Below are 21,458 nucleotides of genomic sequence, written 5' to 3' on the forward strand. Positions count from 1 at the left end.
AGTGTGACAGTTTATATTTTGACATATTTGTCTTAAATGTCATAAAAAAACTGGTTTTAAATCATTTGCAATTCATATAATATTTCAATATTATATCCAATAAATACATGCATTTGTTGTCTGGTTGTGTTTCAATAGATTTTAAATTAATTTTAAGAATTTCCAACTAGTTTATCTTTGGTAAACAAAAATCCCCCCATAATAAATAAATAAACACACTAAATTATAGCATAATAAATTACATTATCTTCATGTAATTCTGAAGGGAGTTTCCAGTGCTGAAGTTTGTTTTGTTGGAGAAAAGGTCAAAGGTCACCCTCTGTGACGACCGAGAAGACCCTTCAAACCCAGATTTGTCTGCCTTCTGTGTGTGTCCCTCTGAATAAGATGTTTTCTTCAACAGGATTAAACACACAACAACAACATCTAGTGTAGAGCACATACTGGACTGCAGACAAAACGCAGCGATAAGCAGGACAAAGGAGACGGTGGCTGTTCTGGAAATAAAATTTAATCCGTTAGTCTGAAAATGTATAGCAAGTCATATCGTGTCCTATAATACAGTTTTGAGTTATCATAATAGAATATACAGTTTGTGATTTTGCATTTCTGTCAGTGGCATAATATAAAGCAAAGAAAAGCAGAGACAAGCAAACAAAGGTCCGGGGGCCGGTTTCTCTCAGTGTGGTGCGAGGGCACAGTTAAATGGTCATTTACACTTTTACACAGGAAGAGATCCAGACAGAAGCACAACACAGAAACCCTATAAATGTCAGCATCAGCATGTTGTGATGTAAATTATTGCACAAGCACATTTATAAACACATTCCAAAAAGAAAAAGGACAATATTAACTCAATCTAATGTGTATAAATTAAAGCTAAAATCAGGATCGCACTAGATTGAAGGAAGATATGCATTTGTGTTCATAATTAAATCCCTCGAGCCTTATAGATGTATTCAGTCACACCGCATCACACACACACGCACGCACATGCACACGCATAACACACTTATGCCTGGCATGTGCTCCAACACGCCAGCAAACACCCACAACCCACACAGTAATACAATAAATATATATAGAGGACTCTCAAACATCCATGGCAGTTTTCCCCTTCAGCAGCAGATTCTCCGCCCAAAGTACACGAAAGGATTAGACATTCACCGCGAACCAAGGCTGTGGAGGGACACACACGACAGTTCAGTTCAGATAATCACGCAGCTGTCAGTGAGGAACTGTAGCCGCGCCTTTATCAATGCAAGAAGACAGAAAAGACTCGGCTCAAAGCGTCGTCGGATGCTAAACGGATGCTAAACGGATGCTAAACGGATGCTAAACGGATGCTCACAATTGCTTTCGAGTCTTCGTTTTCCAGAACCTGTTGTGCTTGGTCTGGAGGAAACTTCAGCATGGAGGTAATCACTTTGGCCATCGTCTGCAAACGAGAAGGCAATAAATAAAGCGAAAAATAATTCATGAAGAATCCAAAAAAAGAGGCATTATATTGATACGCTAACCCCCCTCATCTGTGACGCCATCAGCTGAGATAATTAAAATCCAACAACAAAGAAGAAGAAGAAGAAATCAACTCCAGACCGATCTGCCAGGTCGAGTCCGTTCCCCCATAAACAGCAGCATTAATCAGAAACAGGGAGCAGCTCAGCACATCTGCGTCATGCAACATGTATGTTGTAGCAGGCAGCCTGGTGGACATCCTTCACATGGGGGGGGGGGGGGGGGGGGTGTCTGCCATGCTGACTACATGCTGAGCTGCTGTTGAAACGTTTCTCAGTGGCTGAAAGTCTATTTATTAATCGCCACTGCTCTGTGTTTATGAGATTAAAGCAGCGCCCATGGACTGACTTCACCCTTCTTTAACTTCAAATACTATCAAGGGGGGGGGGGCGTTCAATGTCTGACGCGCAGACGTCAAAGAAAACTGGAACTAACAGAACCTGTCTCGCAAAAACAACCATGCAATGTTTCCGTGCAAAAACAATAGAGAGAAAAGTGAAGCATACTCTGGTTTCCCGCCCCATCATGTACTCAAACAACACCTTCTTCAGGTACTCCATCTCAGTGGCCTCTGACAGCGCGCCGGTGCTGCTGAATACAGGATCTGTGAAAGCAAACACAAAGTCAGTGGAGCAGATCCTCCGAGCTCCGATCAGGCTCACGGTAGAACTTCCCTGAACGGCACATAATCACATAAAAACTCAAGAAGAAGCCCGTCAAATAATGATCTCATTACCGTTATGTGTGAACTACTCTGTAGGCTTCAAATGGCTCTCTGCTGAAGCATCCTAAGAGCATCCTTCACTTATCAGAAGAAAAGCTGTCACCTTCCTGTTTAATGGTAAATAAATGGCACACACACAACCACTTTGTGCACCGGTATGGCTGCTAATGACGCACCATCTATAAAGGCAGGCAGGAATGGTGAGGCACAGCCTGAGCACATTATTACTGCCGCTCAATCCAAGAACGACTGTTTTAATTCTCCGCCCAAAGCTATGATGCCATTATCCCCCTACGAACTTTGAATGGGAAAACGTGCTGCAAGCACAGCCGGGGCTGGTAACACTTAACTACTGCTTCTGCTATTAAAATAATGAAATCCCCCACCACATCTTTAATATGGAAATACGGCCACTTCCTCTCCGTTTACGTGGAGCATTCAGACAACGAGAACTCCAAACAAATGCACCGAGAGTGACAATAGAGGAGAGGAAAAGGCAGCTGTTTGACCTCGAGTGTTAAGTAGTAAATCACTAATTCATTGCAGAGGATGCCTCCACTCATCCAACGTAGGGGATGCAGCGTTGTTTGTGGAAGCTTTGAAAAGTAAAGCGTAAGCTGCAGGATCCCGTTCGGAAAACCCGAACGCCACAATCGGCAAAACACATCACAGCACCACGACGGCTTTTTTCTCTGCTCGCATCCTGAGGTTAGAATTTACTCTCTCTCCCTTTCCCTCCACACACCCGCTCTCTCACACACACATCATGTTCAGTTTACAGAGAGCTGGAGAACACGGCACTGACTTACAGCAAGCACCAAAGAGGATGTCCGTATCTATGACCACAAGGGTTGCACGGCTAACCTTAACCAAACCCTACTTATTACTCGCAGCGCTAATCTTAATCTGTAAGACTAAAATCAGTTTTATGAGCCAAAACTGTCAGACATCATCCGGCGCTAATCAGCCCCAAGTTCTGGGTTTGTTTTATAGGCGCATACAGTTTGCGTTGCAGTCTCTGTTAGCGTAGCTTAAATTCATGGCATCTTTTCTGTGCTGAACAAAAGGTCATCTGAACCAAGCAGCAGCGGGGACGAGTAATTCCCGGCCGTAACTTTACCTTTGTACGTGGTCCCCAGGTGAGTTACGACAGCGGTTCGGCGTAAACACTTAATCTTGTCTTCGAGGATGTGAATCTAGCATGAAGAGACGCACAAGCATACACACATTAATAATCAATAATCCATCTGACCTCGGCGGGTTAATCCTACGCATTAGACTAATTGCTGTGTGAGACACAAGCACAGCATTTTATTGGCCAACCTCGGGGGGATGCTTGGAAGAGTCGCAACGTGTGTGAGGAAAACGGTGGGAGGCGTTGCTGATTGTTTACAGGGTTAAACCAAATCTAAACAGATGTGTGGTCTAATTAAGCTGCTGCAGCTTCTCTTGCCGGAGGCCACAGAATCATGGGAATACACTGCATGCTATATGATGTTCACTTGTCCCAAGCAAACAACCGACACACACACACACACACGCACGCACGCTTACTTTCTCAACAAAGCCCTGCTCCTTCAGTCGACTCTCGCTCAGCAAAGTCGTCTTCTCTCCTAGATGAGCCTGTTTTAGAAAGTTAATGATGCAAAGAACTCGAAGGTTGACAGTGGAAAAACTAAACAAAAACAATGCACAGTGCATAAGAATCAACGATCTATATCTCCTCGATCAAACCGCTGAATCCTGAGTAAAGTGAAATCAATAAACATACCTGCAGCGCTTCTATGCTGATCTGCCCCGAATAAAAAGAGAGAAAATGACATTTAGGCTGGAATTAAAAAGGTACTCGTGCATTAACAGTACAAATGTATTACATTGTGCGTATTTAGACTCAGATTACCCTTAAATAATGTATAATCTAATACACCTGATGGCACCAAAGCCAACAATAAACTGATCCCACTAACGAGCATTTTCATTTTGTGTCTCTGAAAGTCTGATATAATTAATCAGTGTGTGTCACACACTGTTGTGTTTCTAATCGCTTCCAGACATCACTCGTTCCTTCACTTCAATGAACAGGCAACCACACAAACGTGCGTATTAATCCACAGTCGCAAATAGTTCCCAGCAAACAGTCCTGTTGGAATAAGGTTGTGTGGAAGCGAGCGTGGCCAACTCTCATTTGAGCGATGAGTAAATACAGTCGGCTTGGCGTCTTTATTTTCAATCCAGACTTGTGCTTGTGAAAGAGTGACGGTTTGCCGTCTCTACGGAGAAACACGCCGACCCCCGTGGGAGTGGAGAATGGTGTGTGTGAGGCCTCCGATAAGGAAAAGCCTCAGTGAGCACAAACCCTGAATAATGTACCCACAAAATGATGACCTCACCGGGGAAACATGCTGCAGCAGCGTAGCGTAAGCATGAAAAGGCAGATGAATCAGAGCAGGTCCTCTCACAGCACATCAACACCTGGGTCAAACGTCTCCCGGGACCCATCTGGGCCCTTTCCAGCATGTTGTGGTTACATGCCTAAGGCATGTATTCACCTCATATGATGATAATTGAGAACAGGAACTGAGACTAGCTGCTTCGTCGCAATCTCCGTTTCCAGAGGAGAACATTCTTGTGCTTCAGAAAACGGTCCCTGAGCTCTGAAAAGGATTCCATCAATCGCATAGCAAGACAGAAGAAATGTTCACTGCTGCCTGTAAGCCTGAGTGTGTGAACCTTCAGGTAATATAGCATGGACACACCACTGGGCCCGTCTTCTGGCTCATCCCATCCGTCCCTGGCCTTTTCCCGGAGGAGAAGGTGCAGGTGAAAAGAACTGCTTTAAATCTGCCATTGTGGAGTGACTTGTGATTTCAACCGAACCTCTGTATAAATGAATCTAGAACTTCAGCCGTGCGTATGACGGACTTTAATAGCCGCAGGTATGAATTTTTACATTTGTGTAAAACCAGCCGATGCTTGATGACCCGGCGAACGTGGCTCAGAGATGTTTGTACCTCAGCACTGCCCGAGTTCTTTTCTTGCAACTTCTCCAGTTCTTTCTGGACCCGACACACTTTGTCTCCCATCTCCGCCTCTCGACTCTGGTATAAAACAAAACAAACAAACAAAAACAATGGCTGAGTCATTTCCTATGTCTCATCTCATCTTCACAACTCAAGCATGCTGGTAAAAATCACTTGCTCAATTTCCTGTCTTATTCTTTGACTTATGTTTGGAGACAGAAAAGGAGAAACTAAATTCAGCAGCGGAGACGTTCCAACCGCTTCAGCCGGAACTGGCTGTTTGAGAACACGTTGTGGAGCATACCACAGCATGGCCATACCTCTATAACCTGCTCATATTTCTGAACGGTCCTGTGGATATCTTCATCCTTCTGGGCCACCAGCTGCCTCAGCTGGCTGACCTCCTCGCGGTGGCTACTGATAAGATCCGCTTCCACGTGCTGGGCTTTCACTGTGTCGAGGGGGAAAAAAAAAACCCAAAATAAATGGAGGAAGCAAGACACCGCGACTAAGTTCCAAATCAAAGCCAAATCGTGTTTCCTTTGAATTTCTATTTGATGGAAGACTAAAGTGATTTTCACTAAAAGAAGAGGGTTGTTTTGATCACTCATTCAGAAGCTTTACGACACAGCGGTGAATCTCCTTCTCCGGTTCTATGTGACGAAGAAGAAGAGGGAGAAGCTCCTCTGCCTCACCGATGGCCTCCCTGACTGCTGTATCCACATCGTTTTCTTTTGAAGCCACCCGCGTGTTAAACTCCCTCATCAACTGTTTGATGGCAGAATTATGCTTCATCTCCATATCTTCCAACTCCAGTCTGTTAGAAGAGGAGTAAAAAGGAATGTGTCGAGTTAGGGTTGGGGATTTACGCACAAAGGCCCTCACAGGAATCTTTAACTGTTCATTGTGAATTGTTCAAATCAACTTACTTGAGCCTTTTCTCGTTCTCCTCCGACAAGTCCTTCTTGGTGTGCTCCAGGTCCAGCTCGTGCTCCTTCCTCAGTAATCTGATGTCTTTCTGCAGCCTGACAAAGTCCTTCTGTATTTTCTCTTTCTCATTCTTCACCCGACTCAGCTTGTTCTTTAGAGACTCTCGAAGGTCGCCGTCCACCTCTTCCGTCGGTGCGTGATTTCCCATCGGGCTGCCGGTTTGCTGCGTGCTGCTACATTCCACCTTCAGCTCCGCCTCAGCTTGCGATGAATTGTGTATTTGCTTAATGGCTTCCTGGTGTTGGTCGAGCTGAGCATCCTTCTGACATATCGCTCCTTTCAGCTCATCCATCTCTGCTTGGAGGTTTTTATTCTGCTCTTCGGCCTCTTTCAGTTTTGCCTCAATCTCATGTAGCATCGATTCATTTTCTTTTAGCTCGCCTTGCTGTGCTAAATCTCTCTGGAGTGAGGCTAGCCTATCCTGGTACACGATTTTCACTTCCTCTAAAGCCTTGTCTTTTTCAAGCATCTCATTATTCAAAAGCTGCTCAAGTTGTTTCTCTTGCTCTTCCTTAAGGTTGCCGAGAGATTCCTCGAGTGCTTTTATGCTATTTTCTAATGTTTCTGTGTGTTGTTTGCTGGATGTTTCATGGCTCTTGATTTCCTCCAAGCTGGTCAGAAGAGTCCTGATTGTTTGCTCTTTTTCCTCGAGAGCTTCTTCGCATAATTTGATTTTCTCTTCCAAAGACTCTCTATGTTGTTTGCTGGATCTTTCAAGGCCCTTGATTTCCTCCAGGCTGGTCTGAAGAGTCCTGATCGTCTGCTCTTTACCCTCGACGGCTTCGCTGAGTATTTTAGTTTTCTCCTCTAATGTTTCTCTCTGTCGTTCGCTGGACGTTTCGTGGCTCTTGATTTCCTCCAGGCTGGTCTGAAGCGTTTTGATCGTCTGCTCTTTTCCCTCCAGCTGTGAAGTTAGCTGTTTCTTAATCTGACTGATTTTCTGCTCAGCTTTCTTCTTCAGCTCTGACATTTTGCGGGCGCTCTCTGCCGACAGCCTCTCTTCAGAAGCCTTCAGACTTGCCTCTTTGTCCTGAACGATCTCATCTTTTATCTTTTGAAACTCCCCGCTCTGAGTTTTAAGCTGCTCCTTCCACTGCTGGTTGTCTTCCTCAAGGGAACGCAGCTTTCCTTCCATCTCCTGCACCAAACTACCACTCTGGGAGCACTTCATCTGGGTCTGATCCAACTGCTCTACCAGCGCTCTCTTTTCATTCTCCCAGATGCCGTGCTGCTGTTGGAGGTCATCTCGGAGATCTTCCCACTGTTTTGTCTTCAAGGCTAACCGCTCCTGAAGCCCATCAAGGCGACTAATGCAATCCTCGAGCTCAGCGGTAAGTCCCCCGATCTTCTGCTCCTTTTCGCTCAATACCTGATCCATCTCGGACTTGCTGATGGACCGATTGTCAATATCTGCCGTCAGCCTTTCCAGAGCTTCATTTTTTCCAGACAGTTCTCGCTCAAGCCCTTCGAGCTTGGCCTGCAGGGATGACATTGTGTCCTGGGTTGACTCTGTTTCTGCCTTCTTCTCATACTCTGACAGCTCGTTCCTGAGCGCATGCAGTTGCTCTAATGCAGAGCTTCTTTCCTGCTCTAATCGCTCAGTGGTCTCTGCAGCCTGTTTTCTCTCCTCTGTATACTGCTGGTTCAGATTATTTATGGCTTCCTCCTTCTCTTTTAAGCTCCTTCCTACCTGATCTTTCAGGTCACTGACAAGGCTTTCCAAGTTACTGATAAGAGACTCGTTTGCCTTCATACTTTCTGATATGGTTTTGTTGGCTTCACTCAGTTCCTCAATTTCCTGAACTCTCTCACTGACTGATAGAGAAAGATTCTCCTTCTCCTGCGTTAAGGCTTCTGCACGCTCCATTTGAGCATTTACCTGAACGGTCATCTGATCCAATGAAATGCATAGATTATTCATCTTCACCGTCTGTTCGCGGATAGTCTCTTCTAAAGTGCAAATGGTTTCTTCTTTAGCTTGCAGTCGAGTGACATTGTCCTCGAACTTACTCCGCATGTCCTCACTTTCCATACTTCTGGAACCTTGCAGTGCTTTGAGCTGCGTTTCCGTTTCCTCCAACTTAACAGACACCACCTTTAAGGTCTCGCTGCTATCTCCCTTCGTTGTGTTGAGCAAGTCTTGGAGGGCGTTTCTCTCATTCAGAGCCTGCTTCAGGTTCTTCTCCACTGATTCAATTTGCTCTTTGAGGAACACTTCAGCCTGGGACAAGCTTTCAAGCTTCACCCCTGCTTCATTAAGTTCTTCTTGGAGTTTCTGTACAGTGGTTTCTCGAATAGCAAGGTCCTCCTTTACGGTCTGTATTTCACACAACACTTGCTGGTTCTCTTCTTTGCCTTTGCCGAGTTGCACTGAGATTTCTTCCAGTTCCTGAGCCTTCTCCTGTAGTGTGTGCGAGTGCTTTTCTGACAACTCTTCCTCCTGTTGTCCTAACGTCTCCTGCCAACACCGCTCCAGCTTCTCAATCCCAGCCCTGTGCATGTCATGCAGCTTCTCTAGTTCTTCCTTGTGGTTGGCTTGCAGCTCTGATATTGCACTGCTGTGGCCCTGGGAACTTTGTTGTGCCATCTCTAGAATTTTCTCTTGAATTTGCTTCTCTTTCTGCTGAAGCTCTTTCTCCTTCTTTTCAAGCTCCTTCTTCGTGGTTTCTTCATTCTGTTTAATCTTTTTCTTGAAGCTCTCATGCATATCTTTGGCCTTTTGTTTGATTTTTTCCAGCTTTGTTTCTTGCGTTTTCAGCTTAGCTTCCAGCTCTGATTTAGTATCTTTCATCTTTTTCTCAAGGGCAGCTTTTTCCTCATCATGCTGTTTCTTTGAATGTGTTTGTTCTCCCTTCTTAATGTCCAGTTCTGCAGAGAACGATTTCTCCTGCTCCAACAGCTTCTGTCTGATCTGTTGCAATTCACACTCGAGTTCCTGAAGCGATTTCTCTTTTTGCTGACAATCATTATTTGCTTTTACCAATTGAAGCTTCAAATCTTTCAAGTCTTTCTTAGACTGATCAAGGTTCTCTGAGCTCTCACTTAACTGGGCATTAGATTTCTTTAGACTCTCGTTTTCCAGCAGGGATTGTGATAAACGCTGCTGCAACTCCTTGAAGTCCTTAACCTTGAAGTTTAAATCTTGGAATTCCTCTCGTAACGCTTTCTCTCTCATGATGCGTTCTTCAATGTCCTTCTCCCTGTCCCCCAGAACAATCGTTAATGCGTTCAGTTCATCCTTGAGAGTCTTCTCTATACCGGCGAGACACTCCTCGAGGTCCCGTTTGATAGTTTCCATGTCGACATTGTGCTTTGCCTCCTGCTTTTGAAACCTTTCCTCGTGTTCCTCTTGAGCTAACCTATAACCATCTTCAGCTGCCTTCAACTTCTCTTCCAGGATCTCTTTACTCTGCAAAGCCTCAGAGAGCTGGGTGGAAATTGTTTCTAGCTCTCCCTGTGTTGCCTTCAGTTTCTCTACAGTTTTTTCATTCATCTCTTCAACAACTGTTTGGAACTGCAGCTCTTTTTCTTTCAGGAGGGTCGCCATCTCAACTCTTAGTTTTTCCTTGAGCTCTACAAGAGCAGCACCATGCTGCTGGGTTACAATCTCCTTGTACGTTTGCAGCTGCTCCTTGTTCATTTCTTTTAATGCAGAGCTTTCCGCTTCATTTTTAATCTGGAGCTCTTCAATCTGCCTGGAAAGTTCCCGGGACGTAGGCGATTCTTCATGGGAGATCTTCTGAAGGGAGCTCTCCAGCTCCAATATTCTCTGTGAGCACATGCAGGTATGTTTTTAGATTGCTGAAAAAAAAGTCTTGAGTGAACAGAAAATTATTTCTAAATCTTCTGAGACGACTGCAAAATGAAAAGGTACTTTCTGTTGCAACTAGACTAAAACCTCTGAATGCGAGGAAACTGACATGAAGATAGAGTTCAATTGTTCATAAAAATCCAAGAAGCCAGTTATGAGATGTAAATGTTTTTAGCCCCGACAATGGATATAAGACATGTTATCAAATTAAGTGGCTTTTGAGAGATATACACACAAACACTGACCGTTCTTGCAACCTCCAGGTCCAGCTGTGCCTCTTTAAACTTGTTATCACCTTCTGCCTTCAGAGCTGACTTCTGTAACTCTGCGTCCTCCAGAGCCAGAGATGCCTGCTGTTCCTGCTCCTTGCCGAACTGGGCAAACTCCGCTTTGCATTGCTCCTACATATGAAACAAGCACAAGCAATGCAGCAACCAAAAACTAAATGTGATTTGGTTGCTTGTGTCATGAGTGGAAACCTGTGGAACGTACCACAGCTTTGTTGATCCTGCCACTGATTTCATCTTCTTTGGCAGCCAAGGCTTCACCGTGGAGTTTTTCAAGATTGGCCACAGTTTCCTCTGAGGACTTCTGATATCATTTACAATGACCAAAAAGCTGATTAATACAGAGTTCTCAAATACACTTTATAATAATGCATAACGTGACACACAGCAACAGTAAATATAACAAATAAAAATATAAATAAACATCTTTTAAACCCATGGATTTCTATTTGTTTGAACATAGCTGGAAATATTTGAGATAATTTTGGAAAACAACTTTATGTGACAACATCATATCTTGTTCAAAGTAACTCAACCAACTGTCACAGGTGACAAACTTAAAATAAATGCACGAGGATTCACCTTCATTATTGTGACAACCTCCAGTTTGACTCGTGTGAGTTCCTGCTGCAGACTCTTCCTCTCTTCTTCGCTGGTTCTCACAACTTCATTCACTTGGTCCTCCAGCTGAGCCTGCAGCTGTTTTCTGGCCTCCTCTGTCCTCTGAGCTACACCCAATGCCCGTTCAAGTTCCTCAAATGCTTTGGAGGGGGAAAGATCCATAATTTACATCCACAAAAATAGAGTTTTTTCACATTGACATTCAGAAAATAATTCCGCTCACCTGATTTCTCGGCTTTTTCTTTCTGTTCTTGTAATTCCTCTTTTTGGACAGTGACCTGCTGGAGCCTGGAGCGTAGCTGCGAGACTTCGTCTTCTTTCATTTCAAATGTCTCATGCATCTGTCGCTTTGTCTCAGCAATGACCATTCCCTGAAAAACAGAAATACCCTGATGGTCTAAGCAGAAAGACTGGCACTAAATGTGATGCTGGTTTGATGAGGACAATGTTTGTAATTTACACCTGAACTCGAGCGTAAATTGCTTTTTTAACATTCCTCACAAAATGTTAAAAAAAAAAACATCCTTTCCTATCTGAAATGGCTAAATCTGCTCGACCTCACTCACCTTGTCCTGCTCCAGCTGTTCAATGAGGTTCTTTGCATCGCGCAGCTGAGTGATCAACTTAGTCTTCTCTGTTGTGTGCAGCTCCTGTAAACATAAAGATTGACAGGTCACACACATTGACACGCAGGCTATCTCTGATGACTCATCTCATATATGTTTGCGTTAGGTAAAAGCAAAATTGGATTTTTGCTGCACCACCCAGGAGGTCACACCCACAAGACAAATGACCCGACAGCATGCACGAGCCCAGCCACACCAGCAAGCTGACCCAAATTACAGACCAGCTTAACAGCAGTGGTATCTTGCAGTCTCTGGGCCACCACTGTGTAACCAGTGGATTCTAAACAGGAAATGCTGGGCTGCCTGTCTATGCTGTACTTTTTTTTTTATCGTGCTATCAATGACTGCAACAAGGTAGGAGTGTGTATGAGGTTTTTAGGTTAATGGTATGAAGGAAAAAAAAGAAAACCATTTTAATGTACATATTTTTAAACAAGTAATAAAGCCTGCTCCACTCTAACCAGACTGAAAGTAGAGCTCAACTACAAAAGGCCTTGCAATGAATTGTAAACACATGGTGTTTATTAATGGACAATTTGCCCGAAGCAGGGGATGAGAGCGCTAAATATCAGTAAACCTATGGTTTTTCTGAAAAGGCCTATTCCAAAACAAACAACAAAGTAACATAAATATAATGACAAAATAAATCCTGTTTAAACACGCAGCGTTTCCGAAAAAGTAATCATATCCTGCAAAACATCAGCGGTATGCGCCAAATGTTCTGAAATCAACATGTCACACTGACACGAACCCTCGTCTGGAGCCTGGCCAGAGAATTCAGATGTTTAAGCAAATGAAGGACAGCAAAACGCTGTGTCACTGAGATAATGAATTACATAATCTGTGGACCATAAAACAGCAACATTAATGCACCTCGGTTATTTTCTGCACCTCAGTTCAACCCTATTTCAATCAGCCTTCTTTGTTATTAGTTTATGGCCACGAAAACATTGAGCGAGTAGTTATCCTCAGAAAACAGGTCACAGTGCAATGTGGGAAACGTGCGCAATATTATTTGCAAAAATTCATTTTACTGGGTTATTTATAAGGATGTTGTGGTGTGTACGTGTGTGTGAGTGCTTTTTATTCAGGGCTGTCGCAGTGAGATTTCGTTGTAAATTGTGCAACGCCAATAAAGTCTATTCTATTCTATACTGCGGTCCTAATAGCACAGGAAGACATCGGTTGACACTTCAGTCTTAAACCCGTTAGCCACCTTCATCTTCTCCAGCTCCTGCAGCCTCTCCTGCAGCTGCTCCTGCAGAGTTTCACTCTCAGTGCTCAACTGTGCACTCCGCTCCTTGTGTGTTCGGATCAGTTCTTTGCACTTCTGCAGGAGGTTCTCCTGCCTCTTGACTCTCTTCTGCAGGACCTCCAGAAGTTTGGTTGGATCAGCGTTGCCCTCTCCTGCCAAGAAAATGAATTGCAGTTCAAAGATTTCCAAGTGAGCTTATTTCGCTGCGACTGGCAACCACCAATCATGCACAGTGTTTGCTACCCGCAGTGGCTTCAGGCTCCGCGTCTTCAGCCTTCAAAGGACTTTGTGAGGAAGATTCTGAAGCCTCATCGGATTGAGGGACTTCACCCTCAGAAGGCACGGGACCATCAGAAAAACCCTTGGCTCGCATCTTCAACAGAGCAACCTGGTAGAAAGAGCAAACATTTATTCGCAACCCCGCTTGCTTCGTTTTGTACAGGTTGTGTTTTTGCTACGGATATTTACAGGTGAACTTGATGTGACCTCCTCCAAACTTCTGAATGTCCAACTGTTCCATGTTTAAGTACTCAACTTGTTGTTCTCTAATAAGGAGTTCTCTAACAACAGGTATTTGATCCACAAATGATAAATAAATGTCCCTGTTCGATCAGAATTGGTATTAAAACAGTTCTCCTCGTGACTTGCTTCACATTTTGAGACGAGGCACTCAGCTTTGCACGCTTCCACTAAAACACCCTTCTTTCAGTTATGTCTCTGAACTTTTTACATTCTCCATAAATTTCACCCCAAAGCCAAATATCCCTAACATTTTGCAAGTAGTGTAAAACGATACAAGTTTTTATTGCACATACAATGTATGAACCCACACCTGCGTTTGGAGCACAGAGATCATCTGGTCTTTCTCTTCCAGCGCAGCATCAAACTCATCCTGTAGGTGTTTCTTTGCCTGCTGGTCCATCTGGAGCTCCTAGACATCATCCATTGTGTTGATTCGTACAACTTAAATAAAACAAGGAGGCTAAATACTGACGAGGAGAAACCACCATTTAAATTACAGCCGTACCTCCCTCAGCTCTCCCATCCTACGCAGAGCTTTATCTTGACTCTGACTGAGGATGACCTTGAAGGGACCAAAACAGAAATGAGCACTGGATCAGTAATTTTCCCAAAATTGACAATCCTGGGAAAATCATGACACCATTAAATATAAATTAGCCCACTTGTTAGCTACAAGAAATTACCTGTGTTTTTTCCTTATCTCGTTGTACTGTTCGGTATGCAATAACCAGCTGAAGGGTGGAGGCGAGAAAAAGAGGAGCAATCACCAGATAATTCACTAATGGAATAATGAGTATAATAATTGCGGTACACACATTTTTAACTAGACCTTGTTTGTGTGACTCCCACCTCTGAGTATTTCCCTCTGTACTTCCCCAGGCTTCTCTCCACCCTGAGGAGTCGGTGCGACAGCTGCTCTTTGGAAAGGGATTCTACACTTCCTGGTGGCTCCTCAGCTTCGCTCTCAATATCTGAGGAAGGGTCATAGGACGGGGGGCCGGGGGACTCATTGTCTCCTAAAGCTGTCAGGGAGTCACGCGATGAGCTTCGGACCAGGTTTTCTCTAGAGGGCGAGCGAAAGAGATTTTCTGCCCGACTGGCACCTCCACGGATCAGCGACTCCATGGAGGGAACTTTAAACTGCAGTTTCTGGGCAAACGACTGCGCCTCCTCTCTCTGGTAGGAACATCAAACATATCAGATTAAAAACAAAACTGCAAAGAATGAGCGAAGCATTTCAACCTAAAGATGACGACCACCAAAGAGAAAGGGGAAGGTGAACATACCTGAGGGGAAGCACTTTCGTCCCCATTGATGCTACTCCTCGGCGTTCTCGACGGTCCTTTAGGGGTACTCTGCAGATTAAAGGACATCATGAGATGATGGACAACTGTGGACGCGTTCTGGGCCGGTTAGTCCTCCACACCCAGCGTGGCTCTCCCTGATTACTCGGGAGGGAGCAATATTAGTATTGCTGGGAGCAATGCAGGGGCAGTGGGTACCCTCATGCAGCTTGGAAAAAAACAACGAGGGGTTAAATACATACAAACAAAAGAAGGCATCTCTACTGTACATGGAACACAAAGGGTCAAAGCTAAATTCCTAAGAACAGCCATGAGGTCAGAACAAGCAAACGGTTAATGTCGAGGAGGAGAGCTGTGATTTGAATTAAAGGTGCTTGTGCAGCTGCATTAGAGAAACACAACAGAACAATAACTGCAGCCGGTCGACATGGAGCAGCTCCGTTAGTTTAGCCGGTTTGTTATAAACAAGAGCGTGTAAGCAAACTTCTCCCAAGTCCGAGTCCGAGTCCGAGTCACTCCTTCCTACAGATTACTGAGCAACTTATTGTGCATTTCTGACCCATTTCTTGTGGACACGTTCAGATGGTTGTCGGGTCCAGGACCCCTTTGCAGGTTGAGGAAAGGTCTGCGTGTCTAAATATTCAACCTTTGTTATTTTCTAGACGGATGTTGACGTTCAAAACCAAATAAATATTCATAGTAGTGCTTACATCATATATAATATACATAATCAACACAACTATATTGTAATCATTACGATACTTTTTACTGTTTATAAGTTGAACTACTGATGGAATTTTTTAGTAAAACTGATTCACTCTTACACGTCCAAACACACACATCCACACACACACACACACACACACACACACACCAGCTTAATCAAACACAACACAATCACAAGCCCAGGAAAGATTCCTGGCTCATCTGTGGTCACAGGACAAACCTCACCAGCAAAGTTCGCATGTTGAAAACAAAAAGCAAACACAAATAATGAGATGAATTGTTGAAATTATTATTAAATGTACCGAGTGACATTTTGTGAGGATGTGCAAATATTGTAATAAGATGTGGATGGTATGGCAGAACGTTGTGATGGATTTGAAGAGTTTGGGGTTTATTACAGGGAGGTGCTAACGGCATCAGTTTTATCTGCAGCTACAACACAATCAAATACTCCAGAACACAGTGAAATTATTTTCTGATCTCCACAGTCTATTAGGAGCAAATGTATCGACAGAGAAGAGGGTTTTAAACTGGACTATAATCACGATATTCAATTAGATGCAATACAGAATTATGAGTTCAAACCTCAGACACATTTTTTGCCGCCGATTTCACAAGCAGACCATTATTATTTGTGCAAGCCAATGTACGACAACTGTACGACCTAAATCTGCATGCGCATTAATGACCAAAGTCCCTCTATGAGAAGAAGTTTGTAATCAAAATAGAAAAATCTATTTACATCAAATATATAACATTACAAGCTGCATTGTAAATCTAGGAAAAATGAATGCACACATCTATTTGTATCACAAATTAACAATACCTATACTGTATACTTGGTCTGTTTGTTTACTTGAAAGAGTTTCAAAGAACTTTATATTTTAAAGAAAAAAGGGTGTGGCTTAGAAGAGGAATTCATTAACTCTCCAGATAAACAGATTTGTAGGGAGAAGGGATAAAGGCAACATAAGTAGATATTGTGGGTCTACAGCAAGCAACTAATGTTACCTGAACAGAGGCGGAGAATACTGCATTCTGGGACAGGTAACTGAAAGGTAGGGAAGTAACTATCAATAAAGGCAAAGCACACAAGCTGCTATCCCACACAACGTAAACCTAATAGATGCAGGGTTAGACGAAATATGAGATGCCTTCTTGTTGCTAATTCCAAAGGAAACAGGAGACAGAGCAGGGAACAAGCTGTCCCTACATGGGCCACAGTCCTCTGTCAATTCCCCAAAAGTCGCAGAGATGGGAGGGAGGAACAGGACAAGAGGCGGAGGAGGAGGAGGAGACAGGAAGTGAGGACAAACTCACCACACTGGCTACCTGGGTCGATTTGGGTTGTTTTGAATGGTCCAGAGCAAAGATAGTATACTCAGAGAGAAAAGCAGGCTCTGCTATCATCCCGGCCAGCATCTGACCCCGTCAGTGCAGCAACGGGACGAAAGGTCGGGGAAGGAGAGGAACACAGAGAGCAATGAGAAAAACAACACCGTGAGTATGAAGTAGCGCTGGAGGGAGCATCTAGCCAGACCGTCTGGAAGAGGCTGGTCGAGAGAGAGAGAGCACGAGACAGACAGACAGACAGACAGAGAGACAGAGAGCGCTACACGAGCTAGAAAGAAAAATAAGAAAAAGGAGAGTGAACCACAATCGACATTCATGTTATGAATCAGTTTGGCATCTCTGAAACAAATCTTCAATTTCACCAAATACAGTTTAAATCACATTCCAATAATGGAGCACTATAATTACAATAAACGACTCTTTCAGAGATGACAAAGCGTTACAGACCTGTGAGGTGGAAAAAAGATGCTGCAATGACATGAAGCTTCGAAGCTGAGGGCGCAACAGTAACACACCTGTACTTCCGAAGAATAGAAATCTATTCCAATTTGGCTTCTGTGGTGTTGAAATATTGAAAAACACGTGCAGAAGAAACTGTGAATAAATGAGCAACTAGGCTAGTTTTCCCATCCTCAGATTAAATTGCTTTGACTTCATAAACATAGGTATACACGCTCGCACACAGGCAAACAATGCGTGAATAATCGCATCAACTCCCGAGGATCCGCTAAGAGCTGGTCAGCTCTCCCCATCTAGAAAGACTGGCTCTTGTGTCTTGGGGGGAGCAGTTACAGTATAAAACAGTCAAAGACCCTCATCTCATTGTGTAGCTACTATGCCATGACAATAAAGGCTTTCTATTCTATTCGATTCTCACACATAAACGGTTAAACACAGGGACAGCCTGACAGAACGCACCGGGATGTAACGAGTCCATCGCTCATCACAATGTGATTCTGGTTCAATCGTTTTAATGACAGTTTTAGAAACCTGCGGTGAATGATTGTCACTGCCAAGGCCACAAAATGGGAAACTCTGTTGTGTGCGTAAAATGTGTCTTTCACCATCAAGCTGGAACAGGCAGTGAACAAAACTGAACTTAAATAGAGAAAGAGTTAAATATTTTACTTTTCTACTGAAAGCACTCGGTCACTGACTTAGTTTCTCACGTGCAGCAGTCAAAGAGACACTGGCTTGTTATTGGGGGAGCATCAAGCACAGCCAGACAGGTTTTTGAGGACTGTCAGAAGCATCACTATGTTTGGAATTAGATTGAAACCGGAGAGAACGTGTCGTCTCTGCGGGCTGTAACTTGAGCTCAGATACTAGATAGATCATCACAGGTGTATATGCTCACCTCTCTGTCGCTGGGAGAGGGAGCGCCATCCTGCTGAAAGGGGTTGGCTTGGCTGCCATGATGCTCTCCACTGCCCATCTGTGAAAAGAAATAAACAACGCAAACCACACACAATCCATGTTATTCTGTTTAACACTGAGTTTTAGAGTTGAAATAAGTTTGGTTCAGTGTAATGCCCTCACTTGAGCCACAATCCAACGTATCTGGTAATTGTACCCAACAGTTTGTCAATTATTACATTTGAACTCCTTCCATTATACATGTTGAGTTTATGCAAAACAAAAGGGTGCAGTGAAGTGCAATTGAAAAAAAAATACAATATTGAAAGTGGGTTTTTAATATCTGGAGGAACTTGGACACAATATCAAAATTAAATATTAATTAGCAACCTTTTCCAGCGCCGGAAGCGACAAATGAGGCACTGATGAAGATTTTAGATTCTGAATCGACAAACAAGCTCTTTTTGTGGAAAACCAACCACAGAACACCGGTAGTTCAATTGTAAAGACAACATAACACAGACATACAGCACTGACAAGATTACTCAAACTCCCCGCCATCTTCGGCTACATTAATAATGAAATACAGTAATACCTCGACATACGAGCACTTTGAAATACGAGTGTTTCCGAGATAGGCGCCAACTTGCAAGCAATATTTTGCTTTGAGACACGAGCAACTTTCAGACGCTGACACTAAAGGGCCGAACGCTGCGAGTGTCTACGTACCGTCCAACTCTCTGTATGTGTGTGTGTGTGTGTGTGTAGCAATTTAAACGTTTTTTCCATTGTTTTTCGCACTGATTTGACTGTTTTAGACAGCCAGAATGGATTTTTTTTTTTTATTCAGTTATTTTATATGGGAAAAATTTATTTGAAATACAAGAGAATAGAATTCAGTCCAGGAATGAATTATACTCGTACGTCAAGGTATTACTGTAATCTGGGTTTTTTTTCATACCACTGTGTTAGTGCTTCATTAGCCAATACATTTCACCTACTTATTGAGAGAATGCCAGAAGTAATTTTCACAGTTTCAATAACCAAGACAGGCACACACACACACACACACACACACACACAGCCAGTTAATGCCCGGAAGACGACTTAATGCGGGTCACATACACCACAAAAAAGCTTTCAACAAAGTGCACACAAAGTAGGAAGAAGGGAAACATGACAAGAAAGCGGTCAGTAAGAGGCAAAGGAGACTAAATAAAATGAAAATGAGAGAAAGAAAAATGATCAAATAAAGACGTAAAGAAGAAACAGGTGAAGTGAGCAAGGAATAAAACGTAAAGGAGGATGAGGGGATGGGCCCGACATGACGTCAGCGAGCTGTGACCCATTAGCTCACACACGCCTCAATTATATGCTACTTATGAATTCAAGAGTAATGCTTTCATTAAAGGTGGCAGATGATGCCTTTTGTCATGAAATACCATCTTACACACATATATATAGTGTAAATATGTGGAGTACTCTTTGTAGAAGTGTTACAAATGTAGAAATAAATAAACTTATCTTGAGTCTAAGGGGCTTAGTTTAACTGGATATCAGCATAATGATCTATCGTCAGGTACAGGCCACAGTGAATCTTCATAGCAGACGAAGATGAATGCTGTTTATCCGTTGGAGCATTTGACTACAGGTCTGCCCAGTTTGCAGGTGAACTTGAAAGGAGTAATTAAATGAACCGGAATTGCAACTTTAATTCAGTATAAAACCATCTGTAAAAGTATTATTTAAAACCGATCCATCCTAACAAGCATCAACTCACAGCCTCTCCGGACAACGTGGAACGACACACCGACTTTGTGAGATCATTTCCTGGATGGCTGAATGTGTTTCATTTAGCTGGTAGAACAAGATTTTCCACTGACGTTTTCCCCCTGAACGCACCTTACTAGCAGCCGCTGATGACAGCTAAGTGGCTTAACGCGGTGTCAAAGTTTTAAAAAAGGCAAATGGACTAAGTGACAAAAGAAGTAAACACATAATGAAAGACAGCAAGCCGGTAACACATTAGTAAACAATCGCGGTAGAGGAATAAATAATTACGTTCTGTGAAACAAGAGCTATATTTTTGGGGAAATGTTAGCATTTCAGCCATGTAAACAAACAGACGTTAGCTTAGCCCTTAGCCAGTGAGCTAGCAGCAGAGCAACACGGACCTGGGCCTGCGGCGGTGACGGCGCATTCTTCTGCGGCGTCTGCTCCTCGTTTATCCTCTGCTTTAGTCTTTTAAACATCTTGTCACGTAGATGTAGCAAACGGCCGACGGGGAGATGGCTGCAATCCGGCAGGGATGTATTCAGGCGTCGTTAGCCTGACATTCGGTCCTCGGGGCTAAACTTCCTTGTTGCCCTCCGTTTTCCAGCAGGTGCCCGGGCCGTCTGCGCATGTCCGGCCAACGTGGAGGAAAAACCGAAGCGTCAGGTTTCACGTCGGTCCTGGTCCGAATCAGCAACAGCGCCGCTCTCTGGAGAGGAGAAGAACTTCAGGGATTATTATTTTATTCCAGTGTCCCCCACCCCATTGTAAAATTTGTTTCGTAATTGTGGTAATTGGAGGACGCAGAAGAAGATTTAGGACACATTTTTGAAAATAAAGTCGGAATTTGGAGAATAAGAATTTCAGACTTCTGAAGTTCTGAATCCATACTTTGTTTTTAACAGCAATGGATCTGGTTGGAATAAAAAATATTACCAAAATGTAAATCAATATGGTGAAAATTCAAGTTGATTTTTCATGAATGTTTTTTGAACACTCACTCAAATACATCTGCTTTAAAAAGTGATGATATACTTATGATATACTTGATAATGTTTCTTTTGACTTTGCAGTCTCTCTGGTGGAGCCGCTAACACGGAGACACACTTTTTTGTGAGCAATCAGAAGCTGATTTTATGGAATGATCATCAGAAAATTACAATCCTGATTAAAAAAGAGATACTGTGGAAAAACATATCAACAAATAGAATGCTATTTCTATTCATGATCTGTTAACTAAACCAAAACTTCCTCAGTTTTTTGCTGCTCCCTTCCCAATCTTTAAAAAACAAACATCTCACTATGCAATAAATTGAGAATGTACTGTACTCTGATGCATAGACAGAAATCAATGCAGTTATTTATATATGATGACATACTGTATATGTCAACAGTATTACATTCTGTTTTACAAACCATCCCAATTTATTTGGAATAAGGCTTTCAACTCCTGATTAAAGGTCGTGGATTCAAGAGTACAATTATTCAATTTGAATTGTAGTGGAGTATAAAGTATTCAAAAATGGAACCACACAACTGAAGTGCAAGTACCAAATAAAAACTGCGTGAAGA

General features: G+C 43.2%; 1 protein-coding gene across 1 annotated transcript; it reads right to left on the reverse strand.

Moving 5' to 3' along the window:
* Window positions 1-493: 493 nt before the first annotated feature.
* golga4 (golgin A4) lies at window positions 494-20,449 on the reverse strand. The gene is made up of 25 exons (XM_068740907.1): window positions 20,288-20,449; window positions 18,115-18,192; window positions 16,717-16,826; window positions 14,661-14,727; window positions 14,224-14,550; window positions 14,058-14,105; window positions 13,880-13,936; window positions 13,685-13,783; window positions 13,096-13,240; window positions 12,814-13,004; window positions 11,538-11,621; window positions 11,195-11,342; window positions 10,933-11,111; window positions 10,556-10,654; window positions 10,309-10,464; window positions 6,192-10,021; window positions 5,958-6,079; window positions 5,583-5,713; window positions 5,254-5,340; window positions 4,014-4,034; window positions 3,797-3,865; window positions 3,363-3,438; window positions 2,025-2,122; window positions 1,352-1,438; window positions 494-1,179 (listed from the first exon to the last, which is right to left on the reverse strand). Exons 1-25 carry the CDS (start codon window positions 20,363-20,365, stop codon window positions 1,156-1,158), a joined length of 6,411 nt encoding a protein of 2,136 aa, XP_068597008.1. The 5' UTR covers window positions 20,366-20,449; the 3' UTR covers window positions 494-1,155.
* Between the last annotated feature and the right edge of the window lie 1,009 nt (window positions 20,450-21,458).

Source organism: Brachionichthys hirsutus, chromosome 7, assembly GCF_040956055.1.
Source record: "Brachionichthys hirsutus isolate HB-005 chromosome 7, CSIRO-AGI_Bhir_v1, whole genome shotgun sequence".
NCBI lineage: Eukaryota > Metazoa > Chordata > Actinopteri > Lophiiformes > Brachionichthyidae > Brachionichthys > Brachionichthys hirsutus.